Genomic DNA, 15,579 nt, shown 5'->3' on the forward strand with positions numbered 1-15,579 from the left:
AGAGAGAGAGAGAGAGAGAGAGAGAGAGAGAGAGAGAGAGAGAGAGAGAGAGAGAGAGAGAGAGAAGCATTAAAACTTCTGATGCCAAATAAGTCAACATCACATCAGTAATGTTAAATAGGTGGCACCAGAACAGCTGTGCCGAAACATCTCATACCCATCCAGTATCAAAACTACTTTCCTCCCAAAAGTTATTGAAATGCTGTCTTTTCTCTTGTAATCAAACCACAAAATTGTTTTAAGAAAGAAAAAAAAACACAAAACATAAAGTGCTGAAAGTTTCAGCCAGACTTACATGTGTTATGTAGATGTTGATCTTGAAGCCATTGGCTTCAACTTTGATAAGACCAACTCCTTTGCCAGCAAACCAGTCACCATGCTGTAACTTATGTGCATAGCCATTTAGACGAAAATTGAAATAGAGAACATCGTTGATTTGGTATTTTGTGAAGACACACATACCACTGCCAAAACTGCCACTGTATAAATTATATAAAGCAAAATGATGATGATGATAATAATAATAGTAATAATAATAATGATAATAATAATAATAATGATAATAATAATAATAATGATAATAATAATAATAATAATAATAATCATAATAATAATAATAATAATAATAATAATTGTCCTGATCCAGTACCAGGCAGTGGATCTCATGGCTTCTGACCATAACTGATTGGAAGTGTTATCATGTACATTGTTTTGTTTTGGTATAAAAGATGGGCTACAGCTGATATTCTTCTCATTACCACAATACCAAAGATGGGCTACAGCAAATATTCTGCTCAATACTGTAGATTAATCTGCTCAATACCATAGGTTAAGGTCAGTTGAGTATGTCTCTTAGTGGCTGATGATATGCGCATCTCTGATCACGAGCAGAAGTAGTTGGGGAGCATCATAGCCATGTATTGAGAGGAATCCTTTGGTTTTGAATAATTCACCTCTGGAAACATGGGTGTTTCTCTCAACATCCGTAAACAAAGTAGTTGACCATTAAATGGTTTTAATATATTTTACAGAAAAAGCAAGCATTACACCGTCCAGCAAGCCCATTAAATGAGTCAACTTCCGGTACAAATGTTTACGTTTTGTACATCTTTTTTCAGCAAACAAAATTTCAAAAAAATTCTGGAAACAAACTACACAAGTAATTAATGCACACACTAAAGTTTATTTTTATTTTTGCAAAAAAAAAGTGCATAAATTACATGGGTTTTTACGGTAAGTGGACATATGTGGCTTAGTGGTTAAGGATGTTGCACTCATGATTGTAAGATTGTGGTTTTGATTCTTGGACCAGGCAATGCATTGGATTCTTGAGCAAAACATTTCATTTCACATTGTTTCAATCAACACTGCAAGCAAAAATGAATAATCCTGCAATGGACTAGTGACCTGTCCGGAAAGAAATATACCACAGAATCCAGGAAACCAGCCTAATGAGTTTCTGGCTTGGGGTGAACCTTTGATCCTTTTTGCTTTTGGACAAATGACAAATATTATACCAAATGGATTTATGTTCACCTGGCTCCCTAGGAAATATAAACAAGCTGACATGAGCTCTCCATATAACTGCTTGTATAATGTAATCGATTTTGTAGGTTTGTGCTAACAGATTGATATTTTGACTTGGTTTCAGTATTTTTATTATGTGAAACAAATACATGGAGATGCATGGCTTAGTGGTTAAGAACATTGCACACATGATTGTAAGATTGTGGATTCACTTCCTGGATTAGGCAATTCATTGCATTCTTGAGCAAAACATTTCATTTCACATTGATCCTCCCATTTAGGAGGGAATATGTATAGCACAGAAACTGAGAAATCAGCCTAATGAGATTCCTATTTTATGCTACTGAACCCCCATAGCCATTCAATGTTTAAAATTACGGTCAAATTGAAAAAGAGGTTTTAGTAATTATGTTTGCCATAAGAAAATTTCACAGATTCTTAGAGAGTAGAAGTTTTCGACTGCAGAGTGACCATCAGACCATCATCTGTTATTATCTATATATGGGTAGAAGAAAGGGATCCTTACCCACACTACTATTAGATTGCAATGCTGGGGTACTGTATTACTAAATTACAATTTTAAGATGGAGTTTATACTGTTTAAGAAATTAGGACATGCTGATTGTTTATCAAGATTGACACCAAAAAATACTGAACTGTTTGAGGATATCTTGATTGCAGTGTTGCAAGCAGAAAAAGAAATTTAAAATATATGTACTACTCGAATCTAGGTACAATACTCAGTATTCACTGTTCAACCACCAACTGTTCAACTAAAATGGTAAACCAACATGGCCGATCTAACACCGTCAACTGTCTGCTGACAGTTCTCTCAGTTCTTATTTATTGTAATCGGTTAATCCACCTTCAGCCATGTGGGGGGTGTTCAGGATACTCCCATAACAAAAATGGTTGAGAAACATGAGACTGACTAGATGGTCAAGTCACTTGGTTTAACACTACCACCTCCAGATGAGGATAGATTCCTCCTTCCCTCCTACAAGAGCTATAAAAGGACCATGGTCACTGCCTTCCCTCCACATCAAACAACAAAAACAAAACTACTTCCTTACCTGTAAAAATAGTGGGAATATGGTAATTTATTTGAAATAATTAACTGTAAATATTCAAAGTCAGACGTGCACCAAATCTGCAAGAAACAAACATTGTTAAACTAGAATTCATTGAAAGAATTGTCAGAAATTGAAAGAAAAATTAGAAAATATTTACTTTATTTGCATATAAAACGATTTAAATGTTGTTGTTGTTGAGCTTAATTTTTTCTCATGGAGGGAGAGCCATGAGGATTGAAAAGTAAGAAGATAATGACCAGTAAGCGATCAATAAGTGTTATTTCCTATTTGCTTCTATTTAGAAATCGAAGGAAATGACTACTATTCCCTTCAAACTTTGCTTTGCTTTTGTGCACTGGACATCAGTGTTTTGAAACTGACCTATTTTCTGTTACACTTCAGACAAATTCAGTGTTGAGTTTTTGAAGCAGAAATATTGTCGTAGCAAATATTCTGCTCAATACCACAGATTTGTTTGTCAGTTGCTTGACCTTAACCACTTGAACATGTTTCTTAGTGGCTGACAACATGTGCATCTCTGATCATGAACAGGAGCAGTCGGAGAGTACCATAGCCATGTGTTAAGAGGGATTCTTTGGTGCTTTGAATAAATGTAACAAAAGCAAAGTTTGAAGAAAATATTAGCCATTTTTCATACTTTCTAGGGGTAAACAAATAGGCAATTACAGTTGCTACCACCCAAAGATAAAAATCATGTTACATTGTGTAATAGAGTAGAATACAATGTGAAAGTTATTTGGCTGCTATTTCTAACAGGCCAAGTGACTTCATAGAATTTCTTTCCTGACTCATTGAATTTTGTGTTCATGCAATGTGATATGAATAAGGAATATGACAGGGTTTGAAATCATCTTTAGATTGTCTTTGTCATGTATAAGACGGGAGCCATATTGTGTCGTTAGAAAGTGTTTCATGTACAAGGAAACAAGACAGTGCAGGGGTGATGCTCAGGTGAGGAGGGACTGGGAGAAGTGATTTGTGTTTGTGCAGGGCCTGGTGTTAGCTGAGGCTCAGTTGGCTAAAACAGCTATGGTGACCTGCAAGCGGAAGGTTTTACATTGGAGTGGCCTTCTTGTCAGTGAATTGCCTTACAAGGCTGGAGAGCTCTACCTAACCTGGAGTTGACAGAAGAGTGTGGAAGAGAGCACTGAACTGCTTGAGAGACTCCACTGCTTGATTAGCTGTTGAGGTTGACTCCTCTAGTCTTTTCCTTTTCCATGACACTCACAAGGCAGTGATGACTTGTGCTTGGTGCTTCTTCCGTAACATGCTTATTAGCCCATAGCTAGGACTCTGACAGGTACTACTATTTCAGGTCAATGTAGACCTGGGGGAAATAGTGGCTAAGATGTAGATCCACGCACCTCAAATCCCTGGAACTTGTGGACCTGAGCCCCACTACTAGATGTAGTTTGAAGTCATACCCAAAAGCTTTGGGTCTAAAGAGTGGAATCGGATTACATGAACTGATCCTCACTTTAAAATTACTAAGTGCAGGCAGGAGGAAAAGCCCAACAGTATTAAAGATTGGTTTACATAACCACTTGAGGGAACGCCATTCTCCCTTATGATCTTCAGACAAAGAAACTGATTTCTGAGCTACACATCCCACCAAGGAATGTTATTCTAGAGATCCTTCAGAGGAATCCCATTTTGGCCACTAGTATTTCTGATTAAATTCTTTTAGTCATTACCTACCATTCACGATCATAGCTGAGGACAGATATGAAAACTAAATTGAGGATAGTATAGTTTTACTTTTTTACCAACTTCTCTTTATACCACAAAAAATTAAAATTATTACAAAAAAATAATGAAATCATATGTTGTAAGTGTAAGGAATACCTCTTGGAGTAAAATGATATCATATTCACTTTCTGACAGGGCTTTCGCAAGGCTTTTAATCCTAAACTCCTTGTCCTTACACATCCATGGGAAGGGGAAGGCCCTGGAAAATAAAAGCAAAGAGAAGAAATTAAGGTCAAACTAAGGTTATTATTATCATTATTATTATTATTATTATTATTATTATTAAGGTGAAATCAATAGCAAAGCAAATCGTGAGCTGGCAGAATTGTTAGCACTCTAGATGAAATGCTTAGCGGTATTTCACCCATCATTACATACTGAGTTCAAATTCTGGTGAGGTCGACTTTGTCTTTCATCCTTTCAGGGTTGATAAATTAAATACCAGTGAAACACTGGGGCTCAATGTAATCGACTAGTCCCCTCCCCAAAATTTCAAGTCTTGTACCTTCAGTAGAAAGGATCATCATCACCACGTAATGGATAAAAATAGCACAAACATCATTCTGTTAGAAGATAAGATTTAATTTGAAGACAAAATATAATTGTTACCATGTTTCTGTCTTTAAATCATTTGGAAATTTGTGTTTCTTATTATTAGAAATGGATAAAGCGACTTATGGTGATCCTTGTACATATATGTTAATGCAATTGAAATAAATTTATCAGATTTATGAGGTGAGATCTAAAATAAAGATACAATTTTCTCTGTACATATCTTTTTCTTTTTTTTTGTTCTTAACCCTTTCGTTACCAACCTGTAGTACAAATGTCTTGTTTTCATAAGTTTTGAATCAAAATCTTCCACCAAACCTTAGTCATAATTTATGTTCCTAACACTAGCTGAATGATAACTAAGTTATTTTACTAAATTCTTTGTTATATTTTAAATTAATTGAAAGAAATACAGAGCATCTCAAAATAAATACAGTAACGAAAGGGTTAAATACTCTGAATTTCTTGAAAGTCTGCAAAAGGATTGTTGGATTCACCTGTCATGCATGGGGAGCTCCTTTATAGGATCCAGTTAGCTCTGATGATGTCTTGAGCTAACTGGATCCTATAAAGGAGCTGTTGTGGTAGCAGACCACGAAACATGGTTGAAATTCCTCTGAGGTGAGATCTAAAATAAAGATACAATTTTCTCTGTACATATCTTTTTTTTTTTGTTCTTAAATACTCTGAATTTCTTGAAAGTCTGCAAAAGGATTGTTAGATTTACCTGTCATGCCTGGGGATTTACCTGGGATATGTATTCTACTACATTTATTGGTATCTGATTGTTGAAGATTTATAATCAAATTCTTTTAATACTGAGTGCTAAAGCAACATTTGCTTTGAAGTCAGTAGAAAGTGAAAAAGACTAGCAGGCACGCAAGCGCACACACTCACATACGCATCCATTGACTATCTTATTCCTGACTTGAATAGTGAAATACATTCACACAATGTATGTTTGTATGTATGATTTATGTGTGAATATGTATATAAACATAATGGTTGTGGGTGGGGGCGAACGCGCCCATCTCTTTCATTTTCCACTGACTTCTAGGCAAATGTTGCTTTCGCCACATCATGAAAACAAAAGTAAATAAATAAATCTGACGTAAATTAACGAACAACCAGCTGTAAACATTGACTAATCTGAGACCAAAAACGATTGCTTACCAATAAATTATCTTTTACATACCTTTCTTAAATCACTCTGTCGCCCTAATGAAATTCCTTACAAGCATGCATGCATGCACACACACACACACACACACTGAGTGTGAGCAATATACTATCACAGAGTGTAAGAAAATTTCACCATGAGAAAATGAAAAGGATAAACAAAAAGAAAAAGAAAAAAAATTTTTTTCTATTGCTGTCACAGATTAAAAAAATTTTAAATGAAGTGAAACTTTTCAAATTTTGTATATTAATGTACTTTTTCATGCTGAATGCAGTAAATTTTTATAAAAATGTTACAAAGGTTTAAAGTTTTATTTTTACTCAATCGGAAAACGCGATTTGTACGTGACAGCTGTCATAAAATGGAAGTAAACATTAGAAATCGATGTTTTAAACAAAATGAAAGTAATGTTTTGGTTAATATAATCACGGATAAACGAAAAAAATTAAGGGATGGTCACGGTTGGAAATGCTTTTAATCATATGCCAGCAGGATAAATGCTAACGTACCGCTGAATGAAACAAATACTAGCTGAAATGAAAATTGGATGAGCTGTGTACGCTGTCGTCTTCTCTTCTTTTCGTATGAATGAAACGTTGATATATGACTAGAAATGTCAAACTGGGATTGTTGACAACAATAACATACATTTAAGATAACATAGTTAAGCCAACACAGATTCAAGCCTCTATGTGGTCGTACAGCCAGATTTTCCTTAAACCATACCCTGGGGGTGGGGGGCGTAGGGGCGGTCTGCCCCTGGCGGCACTTTTGGGTCTGCTGTAGGCAATATGTGTTTTTTTGCGGGGCGACAAACGGTAGGAGCACCCCGAGCTGCACACACTCTAGCTACGCTAGTGGGCATTCTGCATTATGAAGTCTAAACAAGTTCAAACAACAATGAAAAGATTTTTTAAATAGATGGTCACGGCTGGAATGGCTCTGATCGTACTCTTAGATCAGTAGCTAACCAGGACAATGTTCGATTGCTGAAAATAGCAGTCAAATCTTCTTCGAGACACAATCAGCTGTCTTAAAAACAGAACACATTATAGTTCCTGGTGAACGAAAAGATAGGATCATCACGATTGGAACGCATTTGATCGTAAATCCAGCAAGTTTAGTTACTTGGGGGGTAGATAAACTACGTTAATACGGTTTCTTTCGCTGCTATGATGAATCAAAATCAAAAACACACACATATAGACCACACGTACGCGAAAGTTTCTTTTTCAAATTATTTAACTAATTCAATTATTAACTTGATAAGATATTTAATTATTTATAATAGGTTATCAAAATACATTTTTTTAAAATAAGTATAAATAAATGAACGAATATTTACCAGCAATTCAAAGTGAGGATTTTGAGTGAAAACATCGGGCAAAATTATTTGTGACTTAACGACAGTAAATGGAGCAACACTGACGGCTATTTCCTGTTGCTTATGCGAGATAGACTGACTTTCCTTTTGTTCTTTTGTTGTTGTTTTTAAGCAAGCCCACGCCCTCGCAAATAAGTCCCTACCACTATGGTCTTATGAAGAACTTGAAGATCTCTACGGTTGTATGATGTATCAAATTTAGTTCAAGGTTATATATATATGTTGGACCATCCCATAAATAATGTGTGTTTTTTCCAATTGCATGAACTAAAAGTCGGAAGGGGGCGGGATAAACTACCTGTATCAACTTGCTATAAAAGCAGGTAGTAAGTTTATCTTGTACTTATTCATAGAGCAAGTTTTGAAGAGTACAGTTCGACTTTAACAGTTATTTTTTCAAAGCTATAATGGAAGTGACAAAGGAGCATATTCGGCATATTTTGCTTTATGAGTTCGATAAAGGGAACAACGCAACGGAAAGTGCGAGGAGTATTAATGTAATATATGGGGATCGGACAATAAGCGTAAGTCAGGGTCGACGGTGGTTCCAGAAATTCCGAGACGGAAACTACAGCCTAGAAGACAAGCCTCGTCCTGTAAGCTCTGTAGAGCTCGACGAGAACATCCTGCAAACCCTGGTGGAACAAAATCCAATCGTAACTGTTGAGGAACTAGCAGAGAAGCTTGGACTTGGTCATTCAACCATTCAGCGACACCTACTTGCCATCAGAATACGATCATCTTTGGTTTGTAGATGAAAGGTGTTCTTCCATCAGGATAATGCTCGGCCACATACAGCGAGGATGACATTCCAGAGGTTGGAACAATTTGAATGGGAAACGATGCTCCATCCACCATATTTGTCAGGCATTGCTCCATCTAACTCTTCATTTATTTCAGTTTTCAAAATCAATTGAACGGAAAAAATATGAATTCTGTAGACGCGGTCAGAACAGCGCTGGAGGAGTTTTTACGTCACGGACAAGTGAATTTTGGAAAAGGGGCTTTGCAAGTCTACCAGTTTGATGGGAGAGCATTGTAGAAAATGAAGGAGAGTATATTTTAGATTTAAAAAGAAATTTTGAAAGATAAAAGGAGTATAAAAAACCACATTATTTATAGGCTGACCTAATAAGTACGGATAAACATCATCGTATATGCTCCTTCTCCACTTAATCTATACAAACGACTAACCAAATTTACATTTATAGTCAATACTAACTAACGTCAATAGTATTTTTCTTTTAATTCAAAGTTCTAAATGAACCTGTTTGTTCGCGTATAAAACTATTAATAATTGCCGGAAGCATTAAGAAAAATAAACGATATCTATTATCAAATATTGTTTTGTTAACATTGTTCATAGTTATCATCATCATCATCATCATCATCATCATCATCATCATCATCATTTAACGTCCGTTGTCCATGCTGGAATGGGTTGGATGGTCTGACTGGTCTGGCACGCTGGAAGGCTGCACCAGACTCCAGTACGATCTGGTATGATTCAAGAGAGGTGTCCATTATATTTGATTGTAACTTTGTAAACTTTTTGCAAACACATTTGAAATGTTGTTAGTGGATCTTAATATACCACTAGTTTATAGTTATGTAATTTTAGCTGGTCTTGCTGAGTAAATTTGACTTTTATGGACAGGTAAATTTGATTAACAGGTGTAAAAGCAATAACATTATAGATAAACACCAAAATTGAAATTCTTAATGCATCTTATCTGTTTGATTTCTTACTAAAATTATCCCAGATGGCAACCGACAAAAAATTTGCCACTTTTCAAGATGAAGTACAAAAATTTGAATTAATTTAAATACAGGTATAATCGGTACAAGATTTTATTCTTTCAGTAAATATTTCGTACCTCGGTGTGGGATAATTTTTTCTACAGTTTTTTCGGGTGCACTCATCGTATCTGACCTCCAAACCCACCGCAAGTCACTTTTTTTCCGGAAAAGAAAGCTGGGAGGGGCGGTGGGGACCTCAATGTTTCCCACCAAGAGAGTTTTGTTTCGCGAGTTTTTTTTTTCTTTCTTTTCGGGTTATTTTGCAAGCTTTCGACGAATGTGACTTTGAAATCACGAGTAAACGGCTCCTTTTTCCAGAAAAGGAAAGGTTTGGCCGCTGACAATCTGAAAATAATAGAAAAATTAAAAGTTAAATCGTTAACGAAAATGTTAACTTCGTTAATTAGCGATTAACGGATTAATGAACTTACGCCCAGCTCTGTATGTATGTATACATACATACATGTATATTGTTTGTTGTACCTTGTTTATCATTTTGTCCATGTTCTTTTGCCACGTCATGTACCCAGTTATGTATCTATATGTACATGTAGATGAAGGTATGTATATACATGTACATATATATACATATACTCATATATTGTTTATATATATATATATATATATATATATATATATATATAGAGAGAGAGAGAGAGAGAGAGAGAGAGAGAGAGAGAGAGAGAGAGACAGACAGACAGACAGATATGGTCGGTTTACGGGATTACCCTGGGTTTCACGTCCATAAAGCTCTTAGTTTTACAGCGTTCCTTCAGACCCTAGGCATATGGCCTTTCTAGAAGCCACTTGCTAGAGAGGCCATAGGCCTAGGGTCTGTAGAAACGTTGTAAACCTATGCGCTTTATGGACGTGAAAATCCAGGGTATCTTTATCTATGTACTCTGCTGCTCTCTGGCTTGGAGAGTGCTTCTTTTTCGGATTTATGATTCACTAGAAGTAGTAGCGACTGCATTTGAAAGAGATCTCTGCCAGCGCTACTGGTTCTTCCTTCCGTCGAGTGCGTTTTTCTTTGATGACGAGTTCCTGTTTTTCTTCCGCTCGCTTCATCCCCTTTTGCAGTATATGTCTCCAGTATGGGCGATCATTTTGTGACCTCCTTCCATCTTAGGATGTCCAGATCAAGCGACTTCATATCTCTCTTACAGACGTCCTTGAAACGAAGATAAGCTCGTCCTCGTGCTCTTGTGCCAGAGTCCAATTCTCCATACAGGTCTTTTGGGATCCTTCCGTCCGGCATGTGATGTAGAGGAAACAGGGGCAAGATGGATCACTGGGGTAAAACGGACCAGCCCCATTTTAGACATCTAAATAGGACTTAACCGTCGTGAATGCTTTCTAATTCAAAGTTACTTACCTTCGATCTCACATCCCGAAAAGTTTCGTTTTGGCGGCTGTTTTCATGACACAGGAAGAAAAATACTGAAATTCAAGTCTTCAATGTAAGTAATGCTTTCAAATATATCATATTAATGAAATAAATACCAACACCTTAGGTAAGTATGGCCTATCATGTTTTAAAGCATTTCAAATGTCAATGTTTAAGGGGCAACAACCTTGAATTTTTCCCCTAGGTTTGGATGCAGAGCAGACATTTTTTGTTGTAACCTGAATGGGGCAAAACGGACCAAAGGGTGTTGGGGCAAAACTCTCCACTGTCCCGTTTTGCCCCATATGTGTGTATGTTATTTGTGTGTGTGCGTGTATGCATGCACATGCGTGTGCATGTGTGTGTATGTGAGTGTGTTTGCCCCGTCTTCCCCTACATGACCGAGCCAGCACAGACGATGCTGCTGGAGCAGGGTGTGTATGTTGTGTATCTTGGCGCGGTTGAGGACTTCGGTGTTGGTGATGTCGTCGGTCCACTTGATGTCTAAGATGCGTTTTAAATTACGAAGGCGGAAGACGTTGAGACGTAGCTCCTGTCTGGAATAGAGGCCATATGTCTCACTGCCGCAAAGTAGTATACAGTTTTAAGCCTGCACAGACGCGCGCACGTGCACACAAACACACACACACACATACACACGGAGGCAATCGTGGAAAGCACAAATACCACTGTGCACTTGTGATGGAGTGTTTGCGTGCTTGTTTGTTGCAACGTTGCTTGAGCCAAAAAGAAATGCCCGGTGATGCTCATTGCACACTGCCTGCATTAATCTTCAAGAGGAAACGCATAGCCGACCCACTGCTTCATGGAGCACCAGATGGTTCAGTTGCTTATGGAAGTGAAAATGGATGGATTGATCGGGAAACATTTTTTAAGTGGCTACGCCATTTCATTCAGCATACAAATCCATCAGTTGAAAGAAAAGTGCTCTTCCTTTTGGACAATCACATCAGCCACATTAAATTGGATGCAATTGAGCTTGTTCGCAAGCATGGCGTAGTCATGGTATCAATTCCACCTCATACCAGCCACAAGCTTCAGCCCTTAGACAGGACCTTTTTTGTGCCCCTCAAACCCTTTTATCACCAGGAAGTTGACAAGTGGATCATCAATCACCAAAGTCAGCGGGTAGATGACTTCAAAGTTACTGCCTTTTTGGGGGCAGGCCTTCATACGAGCTGCAACAGTTCAGAATGCCTGCAGTGGATTTCGTTGCACCGGGATCTGGCCATACAATCTGGATGTGTTTGGTGATGTCGATTTCATTTCGACAGAAGTCACTGAAATTGCTGATTCTAAGGAAAGTCCAGCACCATTACAGGAACAGCCACAAGTAGATCCTGCACCCATCCAGTCTTATGATCCATCTGTCAAAGGTGCAGATGGATGCAAAAGTCAAGAAGACACAGAGGTAGGCCTACACAATTCACAACAAAGAATCTCTGTCGTTTCCTTGTCGTCTGTTCCACGAACTCAGGCTACAGCAAGAAAACGAAGAGCTTAGACTTCAGAGTGCCTCAGCAGTTCACCCTTTAAAGACTCTCTCTCAGCGAAAGCCATGAAAAAACTAACAACTAAACCAACAGCAAGGAGAAATGCTTGCAAACTCAAGACCCCTGGAAGTGTGATGAAGACACCAGCCTGCACATCAAAAAAAAACAAAAAAAAAAAAAACAGACAAGGAGTTCCATTGCATTTTCTGTGACGAACTTTATCAAGAACCCCTAACAGGAAATTGGATTGAACGCCAGCTGTGCAGGGAATGGGCACATGAAAAGTGTAATGGGATTGAAATTGATGACGTTACATTCATTTGTGAACTTCGTGTCCCCTAATCAGTTACCTTGCTGACCAGTCACACTGAGCAGTATTTCTGTGTCTTTAGGGGAAAAAAACATGAACCTTCAGGGATGAGATCGATCTGCAAACTGAGAGCAGGAAACAATATTTCTCATGATCATAGTTTATGTTCATTTATGCCATTTTTAGTTGTTTTATAAATAAAAGATATATTCCAGTATAATACACACGAGTATGTAATTGAACATGGCAAAATATATTAAACATTCTTATGGGGCAAAGCGGTACAACCTGGACCCTTTTGCTCCAGTGCTGGGGCATAATGGACCATGTCTGATAAAAATTTCTTTTGCACATATCTATCCAAGATTTTTTTCCAATTAATCATACTACACAGAAACATGAGAATGGCTATTCTCTATGCACATAGCAATTTACATTAAGACGTGTGCATGTTAGACGGAAATCTCGAATTTTTTCTGTAGGCGGTCCATGTTGCCCCGTCTTCCCCTACATGACCGAGGCAGCGCAGACGATGCTACTGGAGCAGGGTGTGTATGCTGAGTATCCTGGCGCGGTTGAGGACTTCGGTGTTGCTGATGTCGTCCGTCCACTTGATATCCAAGAATGCGTCTCAAATTACGCAGGTGGAGGACGTTGAGACGCCGCTCTTGTCTGGAATAGATGCTCCATGTCTCACTGCCGCAAAGTAGCATACAGTTTTAAGCCTGCACAGATACACACACACACGCACACACAAACACACAAACACACATGCAAACAATCGCTGCAAGCACAAATACCACTGTGCACATGTGATGCATGCTTGTTTGTTGCAACGTTGCTTGAGTCACAAAAAAAATGCAGGAAAAATTTCAGTGCCCTTAGAAATTCGTGCCAAAATAGAAACCACTGTTAAAACAAGAGAATGTGTGATATATATATGCATAACGAATGGGTGTGTAGGCTGGCAGTCGATAAGTGAATCATCAGACCAAAAATGAGGTGTCGTGCAGGAGGTTAACAATTGTGTTTTTACAGTCATTCACATAAAAGATGTCCCCGTGAATTTTGCATGGTGAAAACAGCATTCAGCATGACATGGTTTTGAAACAGAGATTGTGCATTATATTTTACTGCAAAAGATTACGTAAGCATGTGTGTGTGTGTGTGTGTGTGTGTGTGTGTAATGGTTAGTTCTTTGTTGCAGGGTGGGGAAGCAAAACTTGAAAAATAATAGCTAATTCACCAAATTTATTTATATTACAATCAGCTACCTGAAATAAATATAATTTTAACACAAAATTATAGGGGTATAAAGAGATAATTTATTCAATATGTCTGCTTTCATTGTCCACCACAGCCTTCACACGCCGCCTGAAGGCGTCACAACTCTTCATGATGAAGTACTCAGACATATTGTCTCACTCTTCCCTCAGGATTTGCTTGAAATGATCAAAACTTGGATGTACAGTTCTGTTGGTAGAGTGCTCCAATTTGCCCGATAAGGCATAGTTCAGGAAATTTAAGTCTGCGCTGGAAGAAAGCTAGAAGTTGACAGGCCGAAAATCGGCGAAGTTGTCTCGCAGAATTTCTACAGTTTCTTCGCCGTGTGAACAGGAGAATCATCTTAGGTCCACACATAATTACCGTTGGGGTAGTTAGACTTCAGCCAAGGCAAAACCTTCTACTTCAGGATGTTTTATTTATATTTATATATATATATATATATATATATATATATACACACACACATACATACAGCCCCCACCTTTCCCCAGACTTAAAAAAAGTGGAGAGACATCTTTTTTTCCGTCAGATGCCACGACTCTCAGTATCATGACTTGAGCTGGGGGCTTGGTTCTAAAGACGCCCTTTACTTCAGAAGCTGACGTAGCAATGTATCGATCATTGCGATGTTTTAAAACAGCATCAATGGTAAAGATATTTTCATCTGAAAAGATTTTTGGCTTTCATTGTATCAGTCGAGTAATATATATTTATTTAACCCATACTAGCATGGAAAAACAGATGCAAAAATGAACTTATTTTATTGTCTCTGAATGAATGGAAGCCATCCAGTGAAATGTGAAGTTCCCATTTTCTTTCTAATAATGTAAAATATTCATTTACTGTACTTTGAGATCATGCTCCCATTTAAAACAAACATCTTGATTGCATTTCACACCAGTTCAATTATCAATTAATTAGATAATTAGTTAATATATAAATTGCTTAATTAGTTTGATGAAGCTCATTCATCACAGCCTGTGACCTTCTCAATGACAACATGTCTCGTGCACTTTCTCTGTGCTAGTACACACTTGTTTCTCTTTCCTGTTTGCTCTGCAGCAGATTAGATTCCAACCTAAAGCAAAGAACAAGGAGTGGCTGCCAACACAGAGAAGATGTAAATGAGTCACATGATTATTTTTGTTAGCTCACTATAATGTGAGCTAACAGAATTGATAGAACATTGTCTAGAAATGTTTGAGCATTTGTTATATTTCTTGGCTCTTTACATTATGAGTTCAAGTTTCATCAAGGTCATCCTTTCAGGGTTGATTAAATAAGATGCAAGTTCAGTACAAGGGGTCAATATAATTGACAAACATCTACCACTAAAATTGCTGGCCTTGAGTCAAAACTTGAAACAATTACTATTGATAAAGTCACAGGCTATGACAAAAGAACTCTAGCAAATTAATTGATATATTAACATTTGAACCAAATTCGATGACTGGCACCCGTGCCAGTGGAGCGCTAGCAGCACCATCCAAGCAGGATCATTGCCAGAGCAGTTGTCTGGCTTCCATGCTGGTGGCACGGAAAAAGCACCATTTGAGCATGATCGTTACCAGTGTTGCATTATTGGCACTTGTGCCGGTGGCATGTGAACAAAACATTTGAGCGAGGTCATTGCCAGTGCTGCTGGACTGACTCCTGTGCAGGTGGCACGTAAAAAACACCATTTGAGCATGGCCGTTGCCAGTACTGCCTGACTGGCCCTCGTGCCGGTGGCAAGTAAAAGCACCCACTACACTCTCGGAGTGGTTGGCATTAGGAAGGGCATCCAGCTGTAGAA

The 15,579-nt window shown here is 37.9% G+C and overlaps 1 protein-coding gene across 1 annotated transcript in view; it reads right to left on the reverse strand.

The window, feature by feature from the left end:
- LOC106876858 (sphingomyelin phosphodiesterase 2) overlaps window positions 1-8,404 on the reverse strand; it is a 13,415-nt gene extending 5,011 nt beyond the window's left edge. The window contains exons 1-4 of the mRNA XM_014925587.2: window positions 7,448-8,404; window positions 4,467-4,569; window positions 2,601-2,677; window positions 296-479 (exon numbers count right to left, since the gene is read on the reverse strand). Coding sequence (XP_014781073.2) covers window positions 296-479; window positions 2,601-2,677; window positions 4,467-4,569; window positions 7,448-7,482 — 399 coding nt within the window. The 5' untranslated portion in view covers window positions 7,483-8,404. The remainder of the gene's footprint in view (window positions 1-295; window positions 480-2,600; window positions 2,678-4,466; window positions 4,570-7,447) is intronic.
- Window positions 8,405-15,579: the final 7,175 nt, after the last annotated feature.

Source organism: Octopus bimaculoides, chromosome 15 (assembly GCF_001194135.2).
Source record: "Octopus bimaculoides isolate UCB-OBI-ISO-001 chromosome 15, ASM119413v2, whole genome shotgun sequence".
In the NCBI taxonomy this organism is placed as follows: Eukaryota; Metazoa; Mollusca; class Cephalopoda; order Octopoda; family Octopodidae; genus Octopus; species Octopus bimaculoides.